Genomic DNA, 26012 nt, shown 5'->3' on the forward strand with positions numbered 1-26012 from the left:
CCAGATTTACTTATTTGGAGATATTTGACACAGTGCTGGATTTTGATTTAGAAGAGTGGCACAGGACTATGCTGAAATCACAACACAAGCATGATGTGATGATTGTAAGGTACAGTGGAATCTCAATACAACCTGATTGCCCATGCCTTTGAACAGTGTTCACACAGCGTGGAGACGAGGCCTCAGTGCCAGGGGTTAGTGGTGGCCTTGGCAGTGCTGGGGAACAGTTGGACTTGAGGTTCTTGAAGGTCTTTTCCAACCTTGTTCATTCTATGATTCTAAGCAAGGCATGAAAAAAAGATATGACATGGGGTCACACAGATTGATACACTGAATGATACACATAAATTGATACACTGAATACACTGTAATCACAGAATCATCCATCAGTGTACACTATCATCTGTTTTGGTTCTACTGTCCATAAAAAGAGACAGGGAAAGAATCAAACAGCAATTTTGCTTTTTTACAGGAGTCTGTTTTCACTAAGAGACACATGATTTTTAAAGCTGTGTTATGATATTTGGAAATTACACACAAGAATATATATGGAAAAAAACCACATCAATTTACTTTCAACCAGTCAATTATTAAAGCAGATGGATGTTGCAAAAATAAGTTAATTCATGTTTTGGAGCCCTCAGAGAGTGTACTGGAGAATGGCACAGCAATGTCAATATGGAAATTAATATATCTGGAGCTTGAATAATAGAGTTCATATAGCTACATAAATTTGGGCGCAGCAAACTGAGCAAGTGTGGGTAGAATACAGCATTGCATACATGTTGATTCAATGAGTCCTTTCATCTTGTGGAGTGAATAAGGCAAAGTTCCCATAGGAAAAGAATGGTACATAAGCATGCAACTATCTGAAAATGCAGTCCTCATCTTCTGGAATTTTTAAACTCTTAAAGTCTTTTAGGCTTAGCATGTCAGTATTGCATAGCTGCTTATGTGTGTAGATGTCTAATTCTCTAGGTTTAATTCAAACATCCACATAATTATGATGTGGGATTATATCATATACCACATCCAGATCTGTACCACAGCTCTCTGACAAGAGAACGAACAGCAACTAATAGGAGAATTAAGGTGACATAGAGAGGATGCTAAATACATTTGGGCATTGGCTTTCTCAGCTGGAGTCATCCTGGAGAAACCATTGTGGGTACTGCTTCTTTTGCCCTGTCTTTTTCAGCCTTTTGCTCTGCTAAGCCCTTTCTCCCTCTCCTTGCTTCTAAATTTGACTCTTCCTGCAATCTTTTGTTGGCTCAGCTCCTTCTCACAGAATTCTTCAGCTCAGTCCCTAGCTATTCCCAGTCTTACCTCTCTGCTACCTATACCATTTGCAGTGTCTCCCTATGCCAGATCTAAGTGCCTCCCTTCCGACTCTTCTACTTTCCCTCTTCTCTGAGTTTCCTGCACCTGTCTTCTTGAGGAAAACTCCTCCCTACATCAGTGCTTCGTGTCTTCACAGTCTATTACTTCTTTCAAGTTTTCCAACGTTGCAGCCTCACAGCTCTTTCTATCTGCCTAGTCCTCAGGTCTCTGTTGAAGCTGAAGGTCACACTCCATCTCCCCTCTCAGCTGTTCCAAGGTCTTTATCAATTCTATGATTCCTATATGCAAAACCCAATCGTACCATGTTGGCCTCACCTAGCACCTGCTCCCCAATTCCAGTCTTCCTTTCTACACTCCAATTTCTTCTTTCCCTAGGCCCCCTGACTTTCTTACAGTCTGCTCCTTCTTCAATGTTTTTGGCCTTTCCACTGCAGGGGCTGTGTATTAACATCAGGAAGACAAAAAGACTAGCATATCTTTAGTACTTTCTATGACAAAATGGTCCCCAAGAGACAGACATTTCAAAAAGCAATTTAGATGAAGCTAAGTATATGGAAGTTTTTGTTGTCATATTTTATCAAGGTTTCCACTGACCATATGTGAATGGAGTTTTTTCAGATGTACAAAACTTGGTTAAATGAAGTTAAAAGAGAAGGGGTTTACAGACTTTATAATGGTTGCTAGTTTTATAAGCAATAAACAATATGTTCCTCCTTTACATTCTCCTTTGGAAAAATACAACCACACATTTTTAAACAACGGAATTCTGTTAATAATTGTCACAGCATTGTCCATTGCTATTATGACCCAAGAAAAGACTGTACTAAGAATTACAGCTGAGATATTAAGTAAATCTATTACAATCACTGTTCTTATTCCAGATGTACCCACACAAACTACTAAGACTGGATTGCAAGTAATGTTGAAATCTACTGGAAGGTAAAAGAATTAAACACAATGGGTAGATTATCTTCAAAAGACAAAACAAAAAGACCAGGGCTCTAGGTGGATAAAGAGAAGGATGGCAGTATTTACTAGATATATGTTGATGCCAAAATGAAAGGGTTATCCACAGGGCTTACTGTAGCCAAAAGAAATGGTTATGGATATGAATAAAGTTAGCATGAATCACTGTATTGCTGATGCTCCTTCTTAATAATTCAACAAAATTCAGTAACAGTATCATGAAGTTCATTAGTATAGGCTGCAATTATTACCGAGCTAATACCTGAGGTAACAAACAACTTATAGTTTAATGGGTGTTTCAGGAAATAAAGAATCATTAACAGGGAGTATGCAGAAGTTATCTCTGAATGAACCTCACAGAGAAGCTAACTTATCAGTATTATCTGTGTCTATTTTTAGACAACGTATGTCAAGATACATAAAAATTTGATGTGAGCTTTGAACTCCTGGCAAACATCAGCATGGTCTTAATGCACCTTTGGGGTAACAGAGTAGAACAAAGACTGATACAGTAACATGGGTCTGATTTTCAGAAGAGCATCTGTGTAACCTGTATTTTGGCATGTGCAACAGATTAGAAGCAACAGTGTCGAGATTCAAGAGAGAGGTTTTCAAAGGCATCTTACTGCATTGGCTTCAGGTGGGATTTGTACACTTACACCCCCCCTCCCCCCCCTTTGCAAATGCTTCTGTGATCCTCTATCAGTCAAGTCCTATAAATAAGTATCAAAGCATTACTGTTATAGTTATCTGGCAACCTAAAAATACAATTATTAAGCATATTCTCTCTTCATTATCTGTAATTTACACTAAGCTGTGGTGAACCACTTAGATACAATCTTTACATCCCCATTACTTTATGGCAGAAAAACAGCAGCTGGTCTCAAAAGTGGATGGTCCTTTGACCTCCCAGACTGTAAATATGTTGTAAGGAAGAAGATGAAGTAACTATTCCCAATTCTACTAGGAAACTATTTTCTGGTAAGACAAGGAAGAATGGAAGAACCTCACCTTTCTCTAGAAAGCTGTCACAAAATTCTGTCCCATCAAAATCAGTAGTGGAAAAGGGGGTTGACTTATCCTTTGCTCACTGCATCCAGGCTGGGTAGAAATTTGTTCTTTGGTTTTGCTATAAACCACAACATATCTGTTTGAAGCACAACAGGAGCTCTGCTATTATAGGTTGTTTTTACAATCATCATAGTTACTGTTGCTGCAGAGAATCCTAGCACTGGCTCTCCACTGTATCAGTACTGTGCTTGAAGAATTCATGAATCCTTAACCACAGTCTTTCAGATTAGGTGCTGATCACAGAAATAGCCAGCGCATTGTTAATTATTCAGTAGCGGACTGGAACTCTTTATTCCTTCTGGTGTTCCGAAATTGGATGGTAAGGAGAGACCTTGCTCTCTAGATTGGAGGTGGGCAGAGCTTGTATGCAAATGACAGTATTTCAACTGACAAGGTCAGGTTGATGTTCTTCAGATGAAAGATCCAGAAGTAATGAAGGTGAGTTTGCTTCTCCAAAGGGGATTGCAGCAACCTAACATTTTATCTTTCAGGAAGGCATCAAAGCTATGCTTCATTATTCTTATTTTAATAATGACAAGGGGTCTAATAGGGCTGCTCACTCTGTAAGTGACTGGGAAACGTAAGGGTGAAAGACCACCCGTGTCCCAGCCAATAATAAAACGGCCATTGACATTAATGGAGTGAGAATTTCATTCTTTTTTATGGCTTTTAAAAATAAAACTGTAAGCTTTAAAATTGGAAGACGGTGTTAAACCCCACAACTTTTGTATTCCAGGCTTTCCACAAATCTTTAGGTAAACAGAAAACAAAGAAACATCCAGTAGTAGCAGCTCACAAGAAACAATGACCAAGAAACCTAGAATGCTGTTGTCTACACACAATTATCATTTCACACACGCTTTACAATTAAACAGTTATGAAACCATGATCTACCTCAATTTCTGGAAGATCTATTCCCATGTTGTACAATATCATTTCCATAACTTCCTGTCTCAACTGCTAAACACACCTTTCCTGCTGCTTTCTTTCTGAGTAATTTCAAAATTATTACTCCATTCTCTTTTGGATCTTCGCACTCTTAATCTGTATCCTCCTTTCCCTTTACCATTCTACTGCATTATAACCAAAGGCAACTTCACTACTCACACAAAAGCATGTCCAAAAATAGAGGTAGCGTCTAAAGGAAAACAGACAGTAAACACATAGCTCATTGCTGAAATACTATTTTGAGCTGGAGAAATATGCTGAAACATAATCTATGTTGTCAGATTGAAATTTGGCTATGAAAATATTGACTACTAGTTTGTTATACCAGTTTCATTACGGAAATGTCATCCTTTGGCCTCAAGTAATAAACATCCAACAAGCTATTTCTTTGCTTGCTGTTTTACCTACCCTATGCTAACACAAAAGCACTAAATCCAGCATATAAGCCCCAGAACAACAAAATAACCCTCAAAGCCAACTAACCAACGAGAACAGAAAAAAATCCCTCCAAGCCCCTCCAAAACCTCTTCCATGCATTCAGCCAAAGAAAATTTCCTGAATTATATCATTTCCATTTGAAATTACATTTCTGCAGTTCCTAGTATGGCAATACAACTTTTTCACCCTCAAAGTTCTGTGCCCAAAAAGTAATTAATCATCTTCCTCAATGTAATGTTATTTTCCCATTACCGCTATTTTGGACTTAGAGGACCAGAGTTATCAGAAGGACTTACTAGTATTTAAATATTTTACATAAAATATATTACAATAAACGTAATAAATAATTTAAAATTAGCAATATACTGCCTCTGATTTTATTTCTCTAAAATACAAATAGTTCTATTTATTCCTCAATTCTCTCTTGGCTGAGGGACCTGGGGGGGTTCAGTCTGGAGAAGGCTCAGGGGGGACCTGATGGCTCCCTACAAGTGCCTGACAGGAGGTTGGAGTGAGGTGGGGTCGGTCTCTGCTCCCAAGGAACAAGGGACAGGACAAGAGGAAACGGCCTCAAGCTGCACCAGGGCAGGTTTAGATGGAGCTGAGGAACAATTCCTTCCCCAGAGGGTGCTCAGGCACTGGAACAGGCTGCCCAGGGCAGGGCTGCAGTCACCGTCCCTGCAAGTGTTCACACAGTGTGGAGACGAGGCCTCAGTGCCATGGGTTAGTGGTGGCCTTGGCAGTGCTGGGAAGGGTTGGACTGAACGAGCTTGAAGCTCTTTTCCATACTGGCTGGTTCTATGATTGGTAAACTTTTAAGAACACTATTTTAAAGTAAAGGCATGGTAAGCTCATATGTTCTAATGTGAGTCATGTTCCAAAATACTTACATCTTTAGGCATTTTAAGGCAAACGTGTCAAGCTGTTACAATGCTGCTGTAGTTTATCCCATCTCTGGCAAGCCTTATGTCCAGTACAGAACGAGAGAAGTTGACAAAGAGCTTAATGGTCCCGTAAGAACTTCTGATGGTGGTCACACCACCACACAAACCAGGGTTCAGCCACATTTAACCCGCCATAAGTTGTTATTTCGGCAATTACACAACAACTCACCTCACGCCCGACCCACCCCACGCCTGAGGTGACGAAGGCGCGACGTCCCCTCCGCACGGCAGCGGCTCTGCGCATGCGCACGGCGGCACCGCTCCGGCTCCCGGCGGGGCAGGGGCGGGGGCGGGGGCGGGGGCGGGGACAGGAGGGTGCGGTGGCTGGGTTCGCGGGAGCGAGCGTGTCAGCTGACCGCGTCCCGTGACGGTGCCGGGCTCGACGGCGGCTGCGTGGGGAGGGCGGTCTTGGTGCTGGAGCTAAGATGGCGGCCTCCAGCGCCAGGCGCTGAGGGAGTTGGAGCGGTGTAGCGGCTGCTGCCGGGGCAGCGGAAGGCTGAGAGGCGAGGGCTCTGCTCAGCAGCCCTTCGCCCTTATCGCCGGCAGCGGCGGGAAGTGCGGTGCTGGTGGGGGCAGGTCCGGGCAGCGCAGGCTCCCCGGCCAGGTAAATCCCAGCGGCGGGGGAGGTGAGCAGGAGGCGGCGGTGTGTCTCTCCCGCTGCCTCCTTACAGCCCCGGGCGGGCCGTTCAGGCACCGAGGTGCCATCGAGGCCGTGCGGGTGAGGGCGGTGTGGGGAGCTCGGCAGCGCTCTGCCGCCGGGGGCAGATGCTTCCGCCTGCGAAGCCCCCCGTGTCTTGCCCCAGCCATGGAGGGGCGGGGGGCCGGCTTCAAGGGGCGGCCTGCGGCGGTGAGCAGCCAGGTCCTTCCCTGCGGTGGAACCTGCTTTATTGCACTCCCGAGCCCTTCTCTTCCTGTATCTCCGAGCAGGGGAAAGGCTGGGCTTTTCTCCAGCCTCAGCCTGCCTGGTGTTTCACTGCTCTGTGCCTGATGCAGCTTCTGTAGCCGTGGGGCAGAATTTGTCGCTTTCCTAGATGAGCACTAGCGTGTCCAGTGAGAAAAGATATGTTACTTTTTGCCTTCAGGCCTCGGATCAAAATATACTCTTAATGAGATGCTCTGGGAAGAGTGGGAGAGACAAGAAGGAGACTTGCTCTCACCAAGATGAGATTTTATGTCTTTTTTGAGTGGTAATAATATGCTTGAAGAGCATGAGTAGAACTACATATGTCTTTCAGAAAATCCACCCTTAATGTGCTTATTTTTCCAGAGGTTTCTGAGTTTCTCCTCTGGATGCTTTTTACTTGATTTTTTTGTTTGTTTTCCTCAAGGCAAAACAATATCCTCAGTGGTTTTCTGCCCGCAGTGAGCTGCGTGCAGCCTTTGAGGTAGATTTTCTTTCCCTGTCAGGTGGTGTGGAGCTTGCACCTTGATAGCTGTGTCTCTGCTGAGGGCCAAGCTCTGAGCTGTACAAATGTGCTTAGTGTTTCAGTTGGGGTGGGGAGGGTTTGTTCTGTTTTCAGCTTGGTGCCCTCAAGCCCAATGAATGTTTGAGCGTGCTGCTCAGAGGGAAACGTAGGCATATACATTTATTTAGAGCCTTGCTGTTAGTGCAGCTATTCTCTGCTCTGTGGTTGCTTTTGAAGTTAATGTAATCTGAAATGTATTTTTGCTTGCTCTCTCATGCTTTTTCAGAAATCAGATCTATGGCAGTGAGTCTGAGAAGCAGAGGAGGTAGCGGCTTTGTTTCCTATTATTTAGTGCCCATTAAGTAATACTGTGTTTCACAAAATACTCCTTGCTTTAGAACTGAAATACTTTGAAGCCAAAGCTTTTTCTTGTTAATTAAGATTGTCTGTGCAAGCCACTTGCATGCATTGAGGTCCACAGAAAAGGAGGAAGGCTGTTGAAGGGATGCTAGTGGCTCAAGTTTTGTCTTTGAATTGTGTTAGGAAGATGCTGTTCAAACAGTCTGCCGTGGCTTGGTTCAAAATAACAGGACCAGTGTTGTAGATGTAAAAACTATGCTTGGCTGTAGTTGGCTTCAGTTTATAGATATGCATCGTGGTCTGTTTCTTGCCTGCTAAAGGCAGCCAAGTGCCAAAACACTTAACCAGAGATTACTGACTTCTTTCCGTTATTGCTGACAGGTTTTTTCCACTCGCAGATTTCAAAGTGTTTGGAGACTCGGAGCTGAGGATCTGTCCCTGGATAGTACAGAGTTTCCAGGAACTTTACCTTGCCTTTTAGCCTTGCTGGAATAAACTTCTCGGAAGGTTTATTTCGTATGTGCAGCTCGCTCCTCTGGGAGTCATGGTGGTATTTTTCAGCTTCCGAGCACGTATTTGTCCTGAGGGACTGAATCACTGGGAATTTCCACATTTGAAGCAGTGTGCTGTGGATTGTTCTGAGGGGGCAGATCTGTGTTTCAGTCTGAGCTGGTGATTTGAAGCTCGCTCACTAAGTGAAGCTTCCTGAGGTAATTCTTCAGCTGGCATTCAGCTGTATCTTGCAGTGTGAACTTTCAACTAATCAACGTCTTGATTTGCATCACAAAAATATTCTCATGCCATAAAAAACTTAACAATTATCCTACCTCACTAGTAAGACTTCAAATAGAACAATATTCTTCAGAAATATGACAAGATGGTCAAAATATGACTGATATGACTGAAAAGGAGCACTTTTTTTTTCTTCCTCCTATTAGCGAGTAAACCATTCTATTCTGACACTGACCTACCTCGTTGGGGAATGAGACTGGTTCCTTGATACAGCAGCATGCTAATGTAGGCGGAAAAGCAAAACAAGTGTGGAAGATTCTGGTTGTCCTCAGTGAGGGAATGGGGCAGTCAGCTGGAGGATGGACCATGACTTCTAGTAGTAGTGAGGTTGAAATACTCAGCCTGTTTGCAGCCTGGACCACTGAAGTAGGGGATGCTGATATGAGTGTGGCAGACTGTGCTAATCCTCTCTTAAGGATCTGGTGGGTCTCTTGTCTTTCTCCTTCCCTTACAAAAAGGGCTATGAGTTCCTGCACAACAGATAAGAAATCTCAGCTTTCACAGGTGATGAGGCTGTAATACTTAAAGAGCAGAGTAGTGTTTAGGGACAGGGAGAAAGTTCAGTGTTAAAAAGAAGCTGGCAAAAGGCAAACTTGCCAGTTGGCACGCACAGCACCAACAGGGGCAGATGGCTAAAGCATTTTGGTGCAGAAAAAGTCATATATTTAAAGAATGCCTTTAAAGCTCCATGAGTAGATGACTGGAAATCAGGCTTCAGACCTTGAAGCTAGAAGGCAGGTGTGGAACCCCAAAACCTTGGTGGATTTTTCTCAGTGCTTTGCTCTCACTTCTTTCCAGTCGGTCCCTGTTTTTATATTCTTGCTGTGTCTTCTCTCTGAGAAGTCACACTTGAGCTTGATGTGAGCATCTGTACCTGTGTCATATAGACTTTCCAGGAACTTTACCTTGTGTTTTAGCCTTGCTGGGATATTCCTACCACCCGAGTGGAGTAGAGGAGTAATCCTGTGTGAAGCTTTGAAGTGCTACCTTAGCATAGGTTAAACCTGCGCTTAAGAAAGATACAGAAGCTTTGTCATAGTGGAGGAATAATATAATCAGGGAAAAAGGAAATCTGAGTATTGCACTAAACTCTGTGAACCTATGTCCACACTTCTCACTGTTTAAGCTGAGGGATGTATGTATAATTACAGCTCTGCCTATTGATTTGATGCCTGCAAGGTCACAGCTTTGTTTCTAACTCTATTCGTTACTTTGAGACTGACTTGTCTCTGTTTCCTGAAATAGCTTCCCAGATGGTGGCTTTGTCTGAAGAATGTGAAATCCTGGAAAAGTGGGAAGCATATGCAAGTTGAACACACCTTGTGTAATGTACCTATTTGTGTAGCTTAAACTCTGAGGCAGGGGGGAGTCTTGGCAGCAATTCAGGCCCTCTCGCTTTGGGGGTTGCTAGTTCTGGTATGTGCAGCTTACAAAAGTGTGGTTTCAGCTTTTTTCACCAAAAAGCTGTTTCACTCCTATTTGCAGTACTACAAGAATCGAGTAGGAGAATGTAATGTTGTTGAACTTCTGTTTTGTGAGAAAGCTAATTCCAGTATCCAGGTACTAGGGAGTGCTGGAGTTGGGCACCCAAAAGGAGTTGCAGCTTGGCATGCTCGCTCTTCCTTGACCAGATGAAACCTGTTCATAAGCTGCTACTTCCAAAGTACTTGTTGCTTCTACCCAGTGGAAGTCTGACCTAAGTGTCTCTAGTATTAAACTTTTGAGAGCCATCAGTATCAGATACCTGATGGCTGTGCTGCAAAATAACCTTAGAAGTTGTGGTTTTCTATTATCAGGATGCTAAGGTAGTCATTAAAATTGGGGCTTTTTTGTTCTGGATAAGTCTATGAGTGAAATAAAGAATTTAACTCAATTTTTATGTTAGTCAACTTCTTAAAGGTCTCTTGAGTACAGAAAGAAGAGGTAGAGGGGAACAGGAGGCTTTCTTATTTTGGGAAATTAATATGATATGACCACTATAAGCAGGCCACTATAGCTTACACTGGTAATAGAGCTGAGCTTTGTTAATACTAAAACCTGATGTGCTCTGCAAAGTCAATGGTAATTCTGTCTTTGGTACTAAAATTACCTCATAATATGATTATCTACATTGTAGCTAGTCTAGTAAAAGTGATGCTACACTGCTTTTGCCAGAATGAGGGAAGGAAGAGAACTTCCTGATTTCTTCTGAAATGTTTTTGTCTTTGGGATGAGCTATTTCCTGTCATCTTGCTCTTACTGTGGAACCAAAGACAACTGAAAAATGATTGCTGGGCTTCAACACAGCAGCTCAGAACACTAGGCTATTGTTAGCCTTGTTCTGTTAAACTGCAGGAAGATGTATGCAAGATTCTGGCATATATTGCCTCTGTTAAGTCATCTCAGTGGGAGACAGAGTTACAATCACTGTCCAGAAGAACAATGAGTAACGCATCAAAGCTTTATCATTTGAATAGTTTCCATTAAATAAAAAAGCAATCTAGGGAATTTGTCACTTCACTGCATGTACAATACTTCATGTGGCAGTATCGTGAAGCTAGTGACATGCTGGTGTGAAAGCCAAGGGAAAGTAATGGAGGTTCATAAAATGAGTGTTTCTCAGTTCAGTATTATTAAGACCAGATGTTTGCAAGTGGGAGAGCATCTTGCTTTAAATACTCTACAACAGGTAGCATTCAGGTCTGGGAGACTTAATAGAGCTGGTCAGAGGAGTCTGGTATTAGTGAACTTGGAATTACAGCAAAATACATCTTATAATCCTGTACTTAGTGGAGCTAGTCTTGTTATAAGCCTTTTATTTTATTTTTACTAACACATTAATGTCAAAAAAATGGCTTGAAAAGAGGGTTATTGGGATTGAATATCTGGCACTGTCTTCTGAAAGATAACTTTAGATCTGATCTGATCTTTGTAGCTGGGACAAACAGAGTGTAGCGTTTTGCTGCTTACCCATGGCAATTACAATGCAACATAGTTCTTAAACTGGGCAGAATGGAGGAATCCAGGTATATGTATATGTGCTCTTGGATATCTACCCCTCCTGAAACTTTGTTCCCAAAAACTGGATTTAGAGAATTTAACTTGCCACGAGTCAGTGAGGGATTAAGTCTGAAAGCTTGACTCAAAAATTGAGTCATTGAAATGCGTAAATACCTCTTTTCTCTTTTTCCAGTGGCAGTACCACAAGTTCTCTTTAGTGGGTTGTGATTATTGTGCTGGTCATTCACCTGGGGGCAGGAATTCTCAAGTTCATTTCTGTTGGGCTCTCCATTCTTGTGTTCATGACTACATAACTGCTACAGCAAGAAAACAGCCTGAAGTTGTAGGGGGTAGGAATTAGCAATGAGGTAATGTTACAGGTCATCTATCTCAAAATGAGAAACCTTCCTTTGCTGAATCAAGGAAAATTAGCTGAATGTAAAACGATAACTGGGGTTGGGTCTAACTTCTAGCGGGACTGGGACCAGATTACTTCAGCATTGCTTCAGGCAAGCTATGGATATGTATTCTTGCAGACTAGCTTCTGCTCCATGTGCAACTTGGTCCATGCATTGTCTGATAAACAAGTATTCCTAATATCTTTTGTTTGGAATTGCCATAGCAGTGATTTGAGTTTTCAAGAACAAAGTCTTTTTTGTCTTGAAGCATATTGATGATGAGTGAACTTTGCTTTTAAATGAAAATCATGAGTACTAACAGGATGTCTCTTTTGTTTTCAGGGCTTGGCACAGCATGAATATAATTCGAGAAAACAGAGATCTTGCTTGTTTCTACACAACAAAACATTCATGGAGGGGAAAGTAAGTAGTTTAAAGTTTGGGGGTTCTTTTAATGTTTTGTGTGTAGTTTCTCCTCTCCAGGATTGGATTTTACTGTGTAGTTCCTGTATTGATGGATGAAAGTTGAACTACAGGCTCCTGCTGCTCAGCCTGTGAACTGAATCTTCACTAGGATCAGTTTTGTGTTTCAGCCTTCCCCTGCCCATGTTCCCACACTCTGTAGCTCTGGAATGAACCACCTGACTTACTCAGCTTCTGAGTCTCTTGAAATTACTGTATAAAGCACTAATTTTAAAGTGGAAGTGCTGCTTCTTGGAACAGGTTCTTGGAGGAGTAGTATGTTATGTACAGATGAGTATGATCAGTCCATGCATATACTTAACACGTTGTGTAATAGATCATCAAAGTACTAGGTGGGATAGAAGAATTCTGTTACTACAAATAAACTTCAACCCTAAAGGGGGTCTTGGATCTATAAAATGATTTTTCAGCGATGCATCTGACTGCAGAAGCTAGGGAACTTCTAATAAAGCTGTCCATTAAATTGTCATAGCTGTTAGGCTGAGTTGGATGCCAGCTGTTACACATACATATATACATAAAGCTTCATAGGTTTTTCTTTGGTATCCTTACTGGTTGTTCCTTCTCACATGCACAGTAGTGCTGTGGAAGTGGGGTTTTTCCTTGCTACCTAAACATCAACAGAACCAACAGGGTGTGTTGTCTGCACTTCAGGAGCATGAGTACAGCTTTATTCTGATGACAACACTAAGAGATGATGTTGTTTGACCAGTGAGATGAAAAGGGTTGGGTTCTTTTGGGTTTGTTTATTGGGGGGGTTTTGTTGTTGTCTGCTGATAAATACTTGATGAAATTTTCCTCTCAGTTTTGGGGAACCCTGGCAAGGAAAGGATGGGATTGCAAGGAGTGGCAGCCACAGATCTTTCTCAGCTGTTCTTTGAAGAACCATGAGATTGCTTTAGTGTCTAATCAAGTTGCTCCCTGCCTCTGTCAGCAAAACTTAAAGCCCTGCGTAGTTCAGAGTAGAGACTAGACTGAGCAGCTCTCCGAGGGCAAACTCTTTCCTTTATCAAGATTCTTGATCGACTTGAAATTGGAAGTTTAGTGTTTAGTTTTAACTCAGTACATCTGTAAATTGGGTCCTACCCGAGTTAAGATCCATGCCTTTAGATTTGTGTGGGCATGGGTGAAGAAACAGTTTCCTTCACTAATAAAAAGATATTATGGTGGGGTAGAATGTTAGGACAGCTTGTCCCTCCTAATCTTTCTGTTGCCCAGCAGAAAATATCTGATCTCTTCTTCTGCAGTTCCTGTGGCCTGTGTGCAAGTGTAACGTGCGTGTGATTTGAGCCACATGGTGAAAATTAAATAGATAGAACTCAGATTGCTTCTGCTGCCCAATGCCTTTTATTAAAGAGCCTCTTCCTACATGATGCAGGCTGTTGGAGTAGTATGATCTTGAACTTTGGCAGTAGTGGTCTGATAAACTCTGAAGTATTCTAGAACTTCTCACTAAGTCTAAAGTCTACAACAGAGGCTTAGTTTAAAACTCAGTGACCCTTTTCACATAATGAAGGGGAAAGCAGTATCTTGTGAGCAGCTGCCTCATGTTGCAGCAGAAGCTTATATGGCTTTTAGTAAGCTAATATTTGAATACTTAAGTCCACTCAGTTTGTAGTTATAATCCCAGTATAATCTATGGATAACATAAAAAAAAGGCAGTAACTCGATGTGTAGTGCTAAATGGCCTGAATCACTTCATGGGCTGCATGCATAGCAGTTAAAGTATTTTCTAATAGTACAGATGATGGTGCTCCACTGTTTTTTCTGTTGTTCTATAAAATTAATGAATGCTGTCTTTTGAGTGTGGTGGTATGAAATTTGTCTACCAGGTTGATCCTAATTAGAAAAGTATGACTTCTAGAGTGCTTGGAAGGAACTAGTGAGTAATCAATAGCCTTTTTACTGGGAAGAGGAGATTTGCTTCAAATTCTTCTTCTCAAAGCAGCCTAGTATTAGCCCGTACTGCAGAGTATGAGAGAGAATTAATGGTAAGCCTTCAAGGCCCAGAGATATAAATACCTTTCTATGTAGTTAGAGGTGAGGTTCTGGACAAGTGTATGTTTAAGTGTTCACAGACACTGACTTCTGAGTCTCCTCTGTTCATGCAACAAGACTTGGGTCTTCTGCATTTACCTATGGAGAGGAGATGAAGGAAATGGTAACTCAGTAAACCTGCTGTTCTGTCTTGTGTTCCTTGTCACATCACGTATTAAGAATGCTGGGTAATCGATATGCTTCCTAGATGTTGAAATGCTGGCTTGAGCATGAGGGGAGGAAGGGTAGGGGCTATATGGAAGCTAGTCTTCAGTTGCGTGTGCTCATTGCTATCTTTATTCTGCCACAAAGCACTGTAAAGCTCTTTAGTATGGTGAGTAAACAAATAATCCTTAAACAAGTACTGAAGTGCTTTATTACTTGTGATAAGTTCTTTAGAATAGGATAAACAAGCCTTATTTGGAAATCATAGACACAACGCCTGCCTAAATTGTGCAACGAGAGGGAAGAGTTGGGTTGCTCAAAGGATTTTATCTAAGAGTTGGAGCATTCTTTGACAGACTGAATAGAGTGGAATTATTAGCAGCTAGAGTGACTTCAAATGCTCTGCTTCATTACTACAACTTCTTTTCACCTGCATCTCAAATGAGGAAAATTCAACTACGTGGAAAGCCAAACAGGCTTTTCAAATAGATTAAGCATCTTTAAGGTGGCAGGTCACTTCGATATTACAGGTTTTTCTAAGCTTTGAAGAAAACAAGCACATGCTTTAATTCCTAGATAAATTCTTCTGGGCCAGTAATGGCTTAAACCTGCACCAGACTGAATAATGGAAAATGGCAGGGGATGAAATTTGTCAGATTGACTGTGTCAGGCAGATACTTTTGACTTTGCTATTATGAGACAAGAGAGGATAGGTCAAATAACATGAGGCAGCAGCTCTGAATGCATCTGAAACTCATGCAAAGTTTGACCTTCTATAGAAATGATGGCTTGTGCTGCAGACCTGGGATGTGAGAGAGAAGGGACTGCAACACCAGAGTGTAAAGAAGTGGTTTCTTGATGCAGTGTCTAGTATGGCATGCATCTGATTAGTCAGCCATCTGGTTGGTCCTTTCCCTAGGAAACCCACAGGTTACCAAGAACTGAAACTGAATTAGTTTTGTTTGGTTCAAATTCAAGAAAGGCACCCATGTTTAGATTCTGATTCTTTGGTCAAAGAGCACTTACTAGAACTGGTTCTGATTTGGGTTTTGCTCGACTTTCTGGGCAGGACTGGTTCCAGATAAAGTCCCCTAAAACAAGAAGTTTGTACAAGTAGTAAGGATTTAATATAATCTTCTGTTTCAAACTCTGCTTAGTTATGTTGCAAAACTTTGTGATACAGAAAGATGTAAATAAGTCTCTATATAAAGAGATGGTTCAGGGTATGCTGTGAATGTTGTCTAGGAAATGAAACTGGTAAAGTTTCCATTTTGCTCTTGCTGTGTCTGAATTTCTTAGCTTTAGCTCACTGCTGCTTGTTTCTGACATGCCTGAAATGCAAGCAGCTACCGTGCTACACTGTTCTTTAAGCCCTATAGCAGTTAAAATACTTGTGATATTGAGAGGCAATGAGTAGCTGCATATTGCACTATAGTTTCAGCAATCTCAGTGTCTGTGACTTTAGTAACCCTGATTTTCCTCAAGGTGAAGAAAATCGGGCTTGGTCATAGGAACACTTTGACTTGTTATGTGTTGTGAACGGGTGCGTGAATTGGCTTCTTTAATGTTACAGTTGTTGTCTGAGACAGCTTCAGACAGATGCTTTAGAGTATTGGAGGGACCATTTCCAATCTCTGTGGGAGTTTTTGGTGTGTTGTCTTTGTTTTAGGTTTTTCTTAGAATTCATTCTGATCTGGTAGTACCTTTCAGTACACTTTCCAAGAGTCTTTGGTCCTGACTTTGCTGGTAACCTGGGAGAAGATGTGCATAAGGAAATATATTTAGTAGTATTTAAATTGTATGTGCCCTTTCAGGCTATATAGAACAGAGGAGCTAAAGAAAATTCCGTATCTATTTCCTGACAATGATTTGTATATAGCTTCAGCAGGGTTTTTCTGTGACTCCTGGAGAAACTAACATTCTTCTGTATTCTAGGTATAAGCGAGTCTTTTCAGTAGGAACCCATGCCATCACCACATACAATCCCAACACGCTAGAAGTTACAAATCAGGTAACTATCATTCCTGAAGTTGATTTCTGACTTACATTCACCATCCAGAGTGAATAGTGGCATTTGGGGTTCAGAAACCATCTAGTCTGATGAGATCTTGGCAAAACCAGAACAGAAAACTGGTGCTGCCTTCACTAACTCTACAAATATCCAGTGGGTTTTGTACTTTCAGGCAATTTGTCTTTATTGGCCCTTAGGCAGTAGTTTGCTTTTGGGTGTGCTGTTCTGAATGAACTGGTGTAAGTTTGATCACTGTAAATCTATGTCCCTGAAGGGACTCAGGGCAGTTACTTACTTTGCAGAGTGTCAAATAGGAAGCTCGAGCTAAAGCTGTCACGTAGCATGCTAGCTACTGTTTCATTACAGCAACTTGCTTGGTTATTATAGGTACTGAGCGGTTTTGAATGGAGGAGATGGAGCTTTAAAATTACTAACAGGGTGATCTAATTACTTTCAATTGTCTAGTGGCCTTATGGAGATATCTGTAGTATTTCCCCTGTTGGAAAAGGACAAGGAACAGAATTTAGTCTCACTTTTCGGAAAGGGAGTGGAAAAAAGTCTGAAACTCTGAAGTTTTCCACCGAGCACAGAACAGAACTCCTTACAGAGGCACTGGTAAGATGATTTTTTTCTTCAAGCAAGCAGTAAGTACTTGGTTATCATTACAATTTGTGGTAGCTTCTTATGCTTTGTTTCCTTACATAAAAGCAGGTTGTCTTTTGATGTGTTATGTTAATGTACTTGTTCTAGTGTCAGTTGCAGCAGTTAGTGCATGATTCTTAAATAGTAAACTGCAAATACTGACTGCATTGAACTGCAGTGAAATGGTGAGCCTTCAAGGAGGCTTAGTTCAAGTCCCTTAAAACAGGGTCAGCTTAAACATAGGCTTTCCGGATAGATCGGCTGTCATTTGCATTCATTCATTTTTAACTTTCTTAAATACAGAGATTCAGGACAGACTTCTCAGAAGGAAAAATCACAGGAAGGGTGAGTGCCTGGCTTCTCTGGATCATTAATGAATGATCTCAAGACTTTACTTTGTTCATGTATGTGATGCTTGTGCTGTATACACCACCAAAAACACTTGCAAATTTGTATCTGAAGTCTTGCTTTGAGAAGAGAAAGTCAAGAGTTTGATCAAAAGCAATGGGAACCTTCTCAACAGTAGAATATTTGAGTTCTCTCCCTTTGGTCTAAGCCTTATGTAGTACACTTAAAGACTCTGAATGTTACTGCTGAAATAAATGCCTTTGCCACGTGGTGTTTTATTTGGAGAGAAGGAAGAACTAAACCAGAAGCTTTGATTCATTATTCAGTGTTTACTACTTCCAACACTTGACTTTCCAACGCTGGATGGTTTTCTGTGTAACATCCTGAATGCTTGGTGTGGGCATGTTGTTTCCTAGGAAGATACCTGTATGTCAAATTAAAGACAAGATTGCTATGTAATGAATCTTGGTTATATAGTAATACTCAAGGCACTATGGAGTATTGGACTTGATATTTGGTTTTATGTCTTCCTGTCACAGAAGACAGCACTTACTGACTAGATCTTTAGTGATGAGCATAGCAAGACTGCTGGAATTTGGGTGTCTCCTTTGTCTTACTCTAGCTTTTGCTGTTTCTCAGTAAGTGTTTGTAAAGGAATGTGACTGCAGGAGGTGCAAAATTCACAGTGTAGTGGTAAGCTTACCTTAATTTAGTTCGATTAGCTGAAAAGCAGCACCTGGTGCAATAGCTGTTTCCTTGTCTAACCACAGCACACGTTATCTGTGAAGAGATCACCTTATGTAGCAACTTCCTCTTGGAGTGGCTGCTCTCTCTTCAGAATACATTATTGGAGCTGACTTCCTTGTCAGTCGACAGCTACTTGGATTCATAGTGTTCTAAACATAGATAAGAGCATTAAGAGAAATCATAGTTTTTGAACTTTATACCCACACTGCTTACTAGACAGGGAAAGAACTGTTGCTGTGTAGTAGAGGAACGTGTGTGTGTGTGTGTGTACATCTAAAAGTAGCTCTCTCTGCAGAGATATAACTGCTATAAACATCACTGGAGTGATACAAGGAAATCTGTGATTCTGGAAGTGACTCCTGGAGGTATTGACCAAATTGATCCTGCAACGAATAAAGTCCTGTGCTCCTATGACTACAGAAATATTGAAGGCTTTGTTGATATTGCTGGCTATCAGGGAGGCTTCTGTATCCTCTATGGAGGATTTAGTAGATTGGTGAGTACTAAAACAAAAGATCTTGGTATGGTGCTTAGGTTGTTTATAGCTGTGTATTTAATAACGAAGCTTCAAGGGAATTTGTTCATTTAAATATGTGCATCTTTGGGACCCAAATGTATTCTATTTTATTAGCATGAAATAGCCAGTTATTTATATTTGGCTGGTATGACTGTAATTTGGACAGGGAGTTTCCTGACATTTCTCAAAGCTACAGAAGTGACAGTCAGTGTTCCTAATCTGCCTAAGTGATGAAGAGGTTCTATTCAAAAATAGATTGATCAGTGGTGGTGCTTCCTTTTTAGGTCTGTGATTGATATTCAGCAGCTTTGCTTGGGAAATATTGCAGTGTAATGTTGGTTTCAAAATCCTAAAAGGGTTTCTGTGTGCAATACTCCGAGCAGCTGAAGTGAATCTTCAGGAATTAATTCATGGTCACTGATGTAAATACTGTTACCTTGGTCACTACTAACAAAATAGGACTTTGCCCTGTAGATCATGGTTTCTGTGTCTCTTGCACTGCAGCGTGCTTTTCTCTGGCAGAGAACTAGCAATACAGAATTGAACCTCTCACCTTGCCTAGCAAGGCTGGATAGAAGCCTTTACAGATAGCAGCTGGGGCTGCCTCTATGGCTCTCTGGTTCTTCACTCCTGCCAGCCTGTCAGCATCTGTTGCCAGCGCAGGGCATACAGACCTTTAATACCAAGCTAATGTGTAGCAAGGTATCCTTTGGAATAGCTGCTGTATGTTGGTATTTTGGAAAAGCAAATGTGAACCTAATAGGGACTCTCTTGTGTAATAAGTAACCTCTTTATACCATGCACTTAGCAAAGTCAAGCCCAGCTGCTGGAAAGATTCTGTTAGATATATAGGGGGGGATTACTTATAGAACTATGATGTCTTGAGCTATGCCATATTTTTAACTGTGGGGTTTGGTTTTTTTTCTGTCAAAACTTGCAGCACCTGTTTGCATCTGAGCAGAGGGAGGAGATTATCAAAAGTGCAATAGAACATGCTGGCAACTTCATAGGGATCTCTCTGCGGATAAGGAAAGAATCCCTAGAATTTGAGCAATACTTGAACGTTCGCTTTGGCAAATACAGCAACGATGAATCTGTGACATCTTTAGCGGAGTTTGTTGTTCAGAAAATAACACCTAGACATTTGGTAAGATATCACACTAAACTTACTTGGTTCCTCTTAAGCGCTAAGAATTCTCTTTCCTAACATGCCTTTTCCATTTGCTTAAGGAACCTGTGAAAAGAGTGCTGGCTCTTACAGAAGCTTGCTTGGTTGAGCGGGATCCAGCTACCTATAACATTGCAACTTTGAAACCTTTAGGCGAGGTAAGAGGCAACCCTCCTCATACCACTTCTTCAAGTAGATGCTCTAAAAGATCATGTAGGAATTCGACAGTATCGATAAGATGGCCTTAAGTGGTAGAGTAGATAAATAACACTGCTTCCTGAATGAAATCCTTATCTCTTGTTTTTAGGTGTTTGCAATAGTATGTGACTGTGAAAATCCCCAGCTTTTTACCATTGAATTTATCAAAGGACAAATTCGGAAGTACTCTTCAACAGAGAGGTAACTGGAGCTCTGGAGGGTCATGAATTCCAATGGAAGTTGCCATGGGTGTTCCTCAGTCCTATAAACTCTGACCCTTGGAAATGTTAAGTCAAAGCCTTGCTATTCTGCTGGTCTGCCACTGTAGAAACCCAGAGTTGTTTCAGGACCTAAGTCTCTCCCCTTTAACTTCATCCCAGCTTTGAGCATATCTGTCTAGCAAGGTTTTAGATCCACATGTAAGAGTGTTGGACAGTTGGATAACAGCCTGCTTTTCCAAAGCAGTGTTGTCCTGTGTATATTTGACTTGGTTAAGCAGGGAAAGAAAGCCCAGTTTAAGTGATCTGGAAATGTGAAGGCTGTAAACCCTTTGAGCTGTCTGCTTGAGATGGTCTTGGGTGATTCTATTTAAAACAACCAACAGAAGAGCACTTGCAGTTGTAATGCAGTCTAATCCTGCTAAGCAAGGTTTTGCAGAAGGCATAGGGATGAATTGGCTTGCAACATGTGTCACTCATTAACAGATAATCCAGAGCTCATCCCTTTAGTGAAAGGCTGCATCTGGCTATACTGGGTGTAAGACAGCTCTGTTCTTACAGTGAATAAAGGAACACTTGAAAGTTAGTGACTTCTAGAGCTGTAGCTGCTAGCACCAGTGTTGGTAAGAGATTCCAAGAATTGCTGCATTTCATTCTGTGGGGGTTTTTTTGGTCTGTTTTTCTTACAACTTGGATCTTTGGCATCGCTTTTCTGATCTAAATTGTATTCATATGTGTTTCACCCAACCCAGAGATTCTCTCCTGGCTAGCTTGTTGGATGGAGTGAGAGCTTCTGGTAATAGAGATGTTTGTGTGAAGATGACCTCCACACATAAAGGCCAGCGTTGGGGATTACTCAGTATGCCTGTAGATGAAGAAGTAGAGAGCCTTCATCTGAGGTTTTTGGCTGCTCCTCCAAGTAAGCTAATGCTTATTGCATGGTTTTATAGTGCTGTTTAGAACATCCAGGTACCGTGCACTTAACTTCTGTTATGTTTTCTTCCAGACGGTAACTTTGCAGATGCTGTGTTCAGGTTCAATGCTAACATTTCCTACAGTGGGGTACTACATGCAGTTACACAAGATGTAAGAATAAATCCTCTGTCCAACCTCTTCAGGTGGTGTTAGTGCATAAAGATATTAATCATTTTTATTTCTTAACCAGGGTCTGTTCTCAGAAAACAAGGAGAAACTCATTAATAATGCCATAACAGCATTGCTTTCACAAGAGGGAGATATTGCAGCATCTAATGCAGAGCTTGAAAGCCAATTCCAAGCAGTAAGACGACTAGTGGCTTCAAAAGCAGGCTTCCTTGCCTTTACTCAGCTTCCAAAGTGAGTGAGAAGTCTCTTCAAGCTTGGAAGTAATAGGTGAAAACAGTTCTTGAGCTGTTGATGATGTCTTAACTTAAAAACTGAGAATTGGAGTCTGAAAAAGACTGGAAGATTCTGTACATGCTGGCTTCTGTCAGGCTTTAATGTGAATTGACAATGAGCGTTAGTATGTAAAGCTGGTTCTTCCTTTGCTACAAAATACTTTCTGCTGGACTCAAATACAGCTTAATGTTTTCCCTAGTCAGAAATGACACATGCATATGTCCTTAAAGTAGGCAGTTCTTCATTCTTAAAGTCTATTGATGTCATTGCCAGCTTCAGTTCAACAGAAGATAAAACTTAATGGTAGGAAGTTCAGGTTGGATGTAAGGAAGCTCTTCCCTGGGAGGGTGCTGAGGCGCTGGCACAGGGTGCCCAGAGAAGCTGTGGCTGCCCCATCCCTGGCAGTGTTCCAGGCCAGGCTGAACAGAGCCTTTGGTGACCTGTTCTAGTGTGAGGCATCCCCGCCCATGGTAGGGGTTGGAACTGGATGATCATCAGCTCCTTTCCAACCCAAACCAGTCTGGGATTTTATGGTTCTAAGAAGTTGAGGTGTACTCCTACAGTAAGTACAGGCTGCTTGGTGCTTGTCTTAATTGGATAACGTAAGAAAGCAGGAAAACTGCCTGCTGTTCTTCTGAAAATTAAAACTTCTTTGGAATGTTTTTGACTCTGGACTATGGGGAAGCTGGGTGATGTGAAGATTGATGTATGCACCTAGAACTTATAAAGGCCTCAGGCTGTTTCTCTGTGCATAGTGGTTTGTTTCTTCTCTGATCTTGGTGATTTTGCTTTCCTTCCAAAAGATTCCGTGAACGGTTAGGAGTGAAGGTTGTGAAAGCCCTCAAAAGGAACAATGACGGAGTAACCCATGCCTCTATTGACATGCTTTGTGCTCTGATGTGTGTAAGTATTAAATTGCAGCTCTTTCCGTTTGGAATGTGTGAACTTCTAGCACATAGGAACCAGATAGGGTCTGCCCTTTAACTCACAGTGTGCTCAAACATGAAATAACTTATCCTGCAGTAACTTCCTGCTGAACTTGAACTAAAGTAGGATGTACTTTTTATGGGTTCAGAGTGCAGCTTTTGGACTACAGCTGTTAAGAACAAAGGGCTGAAACGTGACTGCATGGTGAATGCTTGTTTTTTTTATAGCCCATGCATGATGACTACGACTTGAGGCAGGAGCAGCTGAACAAAGCTTCCCTTCTTTCTTCAAAGAAGTTTCTAGAAAACCTACTAGAGAAATTCAATTCCCATGTGGTAAGTCAAATTTTGCAAAGGAATAACTTACCAAAGTGTCTTTTCGAGTTGCTCTGAAAACACTTCTATCATGCTTGGGTAGATCTTTGAATGTGTTTGTACCTGGAACCTAAGCAAAGAAAATACAGCTCTGTCTGGCACTGAAGCTTGTTCTAAATAAGCTTGGATCTTGACAGGTGAGAATGTAGCTGGCTGTGCTGCAGAACTTGAGTGTCATGCAGCAGATGTTGGCATGTTTAATATGGAAACTGGGTGTTCCTTTTAACTAAAGGGAGCTGAGAAGATTGGGTTAAATGGTAATTATGGGGTTAAAACTAGAAAAAGGAATTTCAGCATGGTAGTATATGAGGTCATGAGCCTCTGATATGTGCTAGGAGTGAATACGTTACCAGAGTGTTGCCATACTCAAGAGTAATGTCTGCTTGCAGATATGGCAAGGAGGAGCACTTTCAGCATCATGGGTACTAAGACTTGCATGAGGGCAGGGGAGAGACACTGTATCTGTATTACATGCTTATCTTCCTAATTTCAGGATCATGGGACAGGTGCCCTAGTAATTAGTTCACTTCTGGACTTCCTGACATTTGCCCTATGTGCTCCATATAGTGAGACTACTGAGGGGCAGCAGTTTGACATGTTGTTGGAAATGGTGGCATCTAATGGAAGAACACTATTTAAGCTCTTTCAGGTAAGATTTAATGGGGTTTGTAGTATCATTAGAGGCCTTAGATAGTCAGTGACCATGAACTTTGTCTTCTCCTGAAAGACACATTTCTGTACTGTTCAGCTGGTTAATGTGCCTAAACTTTTTCTGCCTTGGTGAGTTAAGTGACCTATTGATTTTGCCATCAAATACTGGATTGAGGTGGTTATTCCATAGCGGATGATATGCCAAATCGTTGTAGAATAGACTTAGGCTTGTTTCGAGATACACTTGACAATACCAGTATAATATTAAGCTAGATTCAGCAGATGAACAGGACTTCCTCTCTTTGGAGAATCTGCCACCTTTTTGTTTCTTGGCAAATGAGAGATAAGAGAGTTACAAAACAAGAGTAACATCTGCTTTAATGCTACACCTGTAAGAATAAGGATTTTTAGCTAAAATGTCAATGCTTTCTTTCTGAAAACACAGATGCTCTTCTGCTTCTTCATTGGTGTCAGCTTGCCAGGCAGTTTCCCCAGTGTTATTCCAGCTTCTCTGCTATATATTGCTGTTCAGAAGTCCATCTGATACTTGCATGAGAGACCCTTGCTTAAAAAGTATAGGGTAGGAACTCTTCCTGGGGCTAGCTTTCACAGAACTGAATGAAATTTTGCCCAGAAATGGAGGTAGAAGAGCCATGTAGATGTGATAAACTGACTGGAAGATGATCTAACCTTCACATTTTGCACTTGGATAATGATTTTGTCCATGTTCTGTTTTAGCACCCTTCCATGGCAATTGTGAAAGGAGCAGGTTTGGTAATGAAGGCGATAATAGAGGTGAGCCTTATCAATGTTACCTGGGATAACATAATAGATGTCTGTTGTGTATTGTCTGTTTCAGAAGTGCACTTGCAATAGAAGTTTGGTATATTGGCTTCTTGTGGGGAGGGAGGTGAGTGGGAAGGTGAGGAACAGGACATCTGCTTAACTGTAAGTGCTTTAATATAGCAACTTGCTTTATCTGACACCTGGGAGGTTGGAAGGCATGTGAGTTGGTTGGGACATTAGGTAGTGCCTTGCATGTCTTCATACTGCAGTTAAGATCTGGCTGTTAATGTTGTGTGTAGCTCAGTCACATACCTCAGAGCCACCAGACTTTTCCTGCATGTTGAAGAGGGTCTCTCAAGGAGGAAAGGCTGTATTTCCTGGGATGCATTGCCAAATGGAATGGGACTGGGATTAGCAGGCAGTCATGTCCCAGAGCAGACTAGTGATGTCAGCCTCTGTTCTTGCTCTCTGCTTCAGTGATTTGACTTTGTCAGTTTCCATACCACAAGATGTATGGGCCAAGCCCATACTTCTCAAGGGCTGCTCATGATTGTTGCAGGGTGGCCTTGCTAACTGGCTCTCGACACTTTCCTGTGTTGAAATTCAGGGCTTTAGTGTCTCATTGTATCACAGTAGCTTATGCATCTGAAATGCATCTAGAACTTTCTTCGAATGGAAGTGAATGAACACTTGAAATAGAGGTATTGTAAATCTGCAAGTTTCCACTAATACATCTGATAATGTTAGTTGAAAGTTGCTATCCCATTTACTACAACTCCTGTCATTTGAACTACAGTGGGACATGGGCAAGTAAAACTGCAATGAAAGCTTTTTCTAACTAGTCATTGCAGCTAATATACCTTGCCTGAGTGACAGTCTTATCCATGTGGCCATCTTAAACCTAACTGCACCAGTTACTCTTGAATTACTACTGTGGACCAAAGTCAAGCAACAGTCTGTGGCTGCCATTCTTTTTAACCCTAATTTGCAAGTGCAGTGTGGAAATGGTACTTGTAAAATGTGTACTACGAGGCTGATGAAGTAGGATGGGAGATGTGCATCTTACCCTGTCCAGTTACTGTCCTCATAGATACAACTACCAATTATCTGGTCCATGACTTTACTATAGCTTTGATCAGTTGCTGTTGAGAACTTGCACTTAAAGCCTGACATACTCTAGCTCATGGCTTTTGGATAGTAGTTGACGTAACTGATGGTTAAGAAGGCCTTGGAACTATAGACTAAGATAAAAGCAGCTTAACTAAGATTCTTTCTTTAGTAATCATCTTGCCCTGTTTCCAAAGGAAGGAGACAAAGAGATTGCTACCAAAATGCAAGATCTTGCCCTCAGTGAAGGTGCCTTACCTCGTCACTTGCACACTGCTATGTTTACAATAAGCACAGATCAGAGGATGCTTACAAATAGGTATGTCCATCTCACTTGATATGCTATGTTTAAGAAGTCTTAAGTAATGGCCTAGCTACCATTGCAAAAGTTGGGAGGTCAGGAAGAAAGCTTGCAGTTCTGTAGAATATTTTCTTCAGCTGCTGTGTTTAAATAGACCAAACTTCAGCTGAGACTGCAGCCACTTAATAAATCTTTGATTTCTTATTTTTTTCCCCCAAAATGGCACTTAAGGAACTCATTAAAGGCTTGAGTTTTGATTTTTATGGGCTTTTTTCTGAAAACATCCAGGGAAAGGAACAGCAAGTAGGATGT

The 26012-nt window shown here is 41.5% G+C and overlaps 1 protein-coding gene across 3 annotated transcripts in view; it reads left to right on the top strand.

The window, feature by feature from the left end:
- Nucleotides 1-6094: 6094 nt before the first annotated feature.
- Nucleotides 6095-26012, top strand: part of DNAJC13 (DnaJ heat shock protein family (Hsp40) member C13) — a 54639-nt gene continuing 34721 nt past the window's right edge. For all 3 annotated transcript variants that reach the window (XR_009728684.1, XM_061374841.1, XM_061374842.1), the window contains exons 1-17: nt 6095-6312; nt 11986-12066; nt 16264-16339; nt 16805-16954; nt 17285-17326; nt 18372-18572; nt 19534-19740; nt 19824-19919; nt 20069-20160; nt 20930-21096; nt 21184-21263; nt 21343-21512; nt 22358-22457; nt 22709-22816; nt 23349-23504; nt 24245-24301; nt 25597-25718. Coding sequence is in view for 2 of the 3 variants with exons in the window: in XM_061374841.1 (XP_061230825.1) it covers nt 11999-12066; nt 16264-16339; nt 16805-16954; nt 17285-17326; nt 18372-18572; nt 19534-19740; nt 19824-19919; nt 20069-20160; nt 20930-21096; nt 21184-21263; nt 21343-21512; nt 22358-22457; nt 22709-22816; nt 23349-23504; nt 24245-24301; nt 25597-25718 (1892 nt within the window). In the remaining variant the exon portion in view is untranslated. The remainder of the gene's footprint in view (nt 6313-11985; nt 12067-16263; nt 16340-16804; nt 16955-17284; nt 17327-18371; nt 18573-19533; nt 19741-19823; nt 19920-20068; nt 20161-20929; nt 21097-21183; nt 21264-21342; nt 21513-22357; nt 22458-22708; nt 22817-23348; nt 23505-24244; nt 24302-25596; nt 25719-26012) is intronic.

The sequence above is a fragment of the Neopsephotus bourkii genome, unplaced genomic scaffold (assembly GCF_033783945.1).
Source record: "Neopsephotus bourkii isolate Nb327-2 ecotype Australia unplaced genomic scaffold, CSIRO-AGI_Nbou_v1 NB_1655, whole genome shotgun sequence".
In the NCBI taxonomy this organism is placed as follows: domain Eukaryota; kingdom Metazoa; phylum Chordata; class Aves; order Psittaciformes; family Psittacidae; genus Neopsephotus; species Neopsephotus bourkii.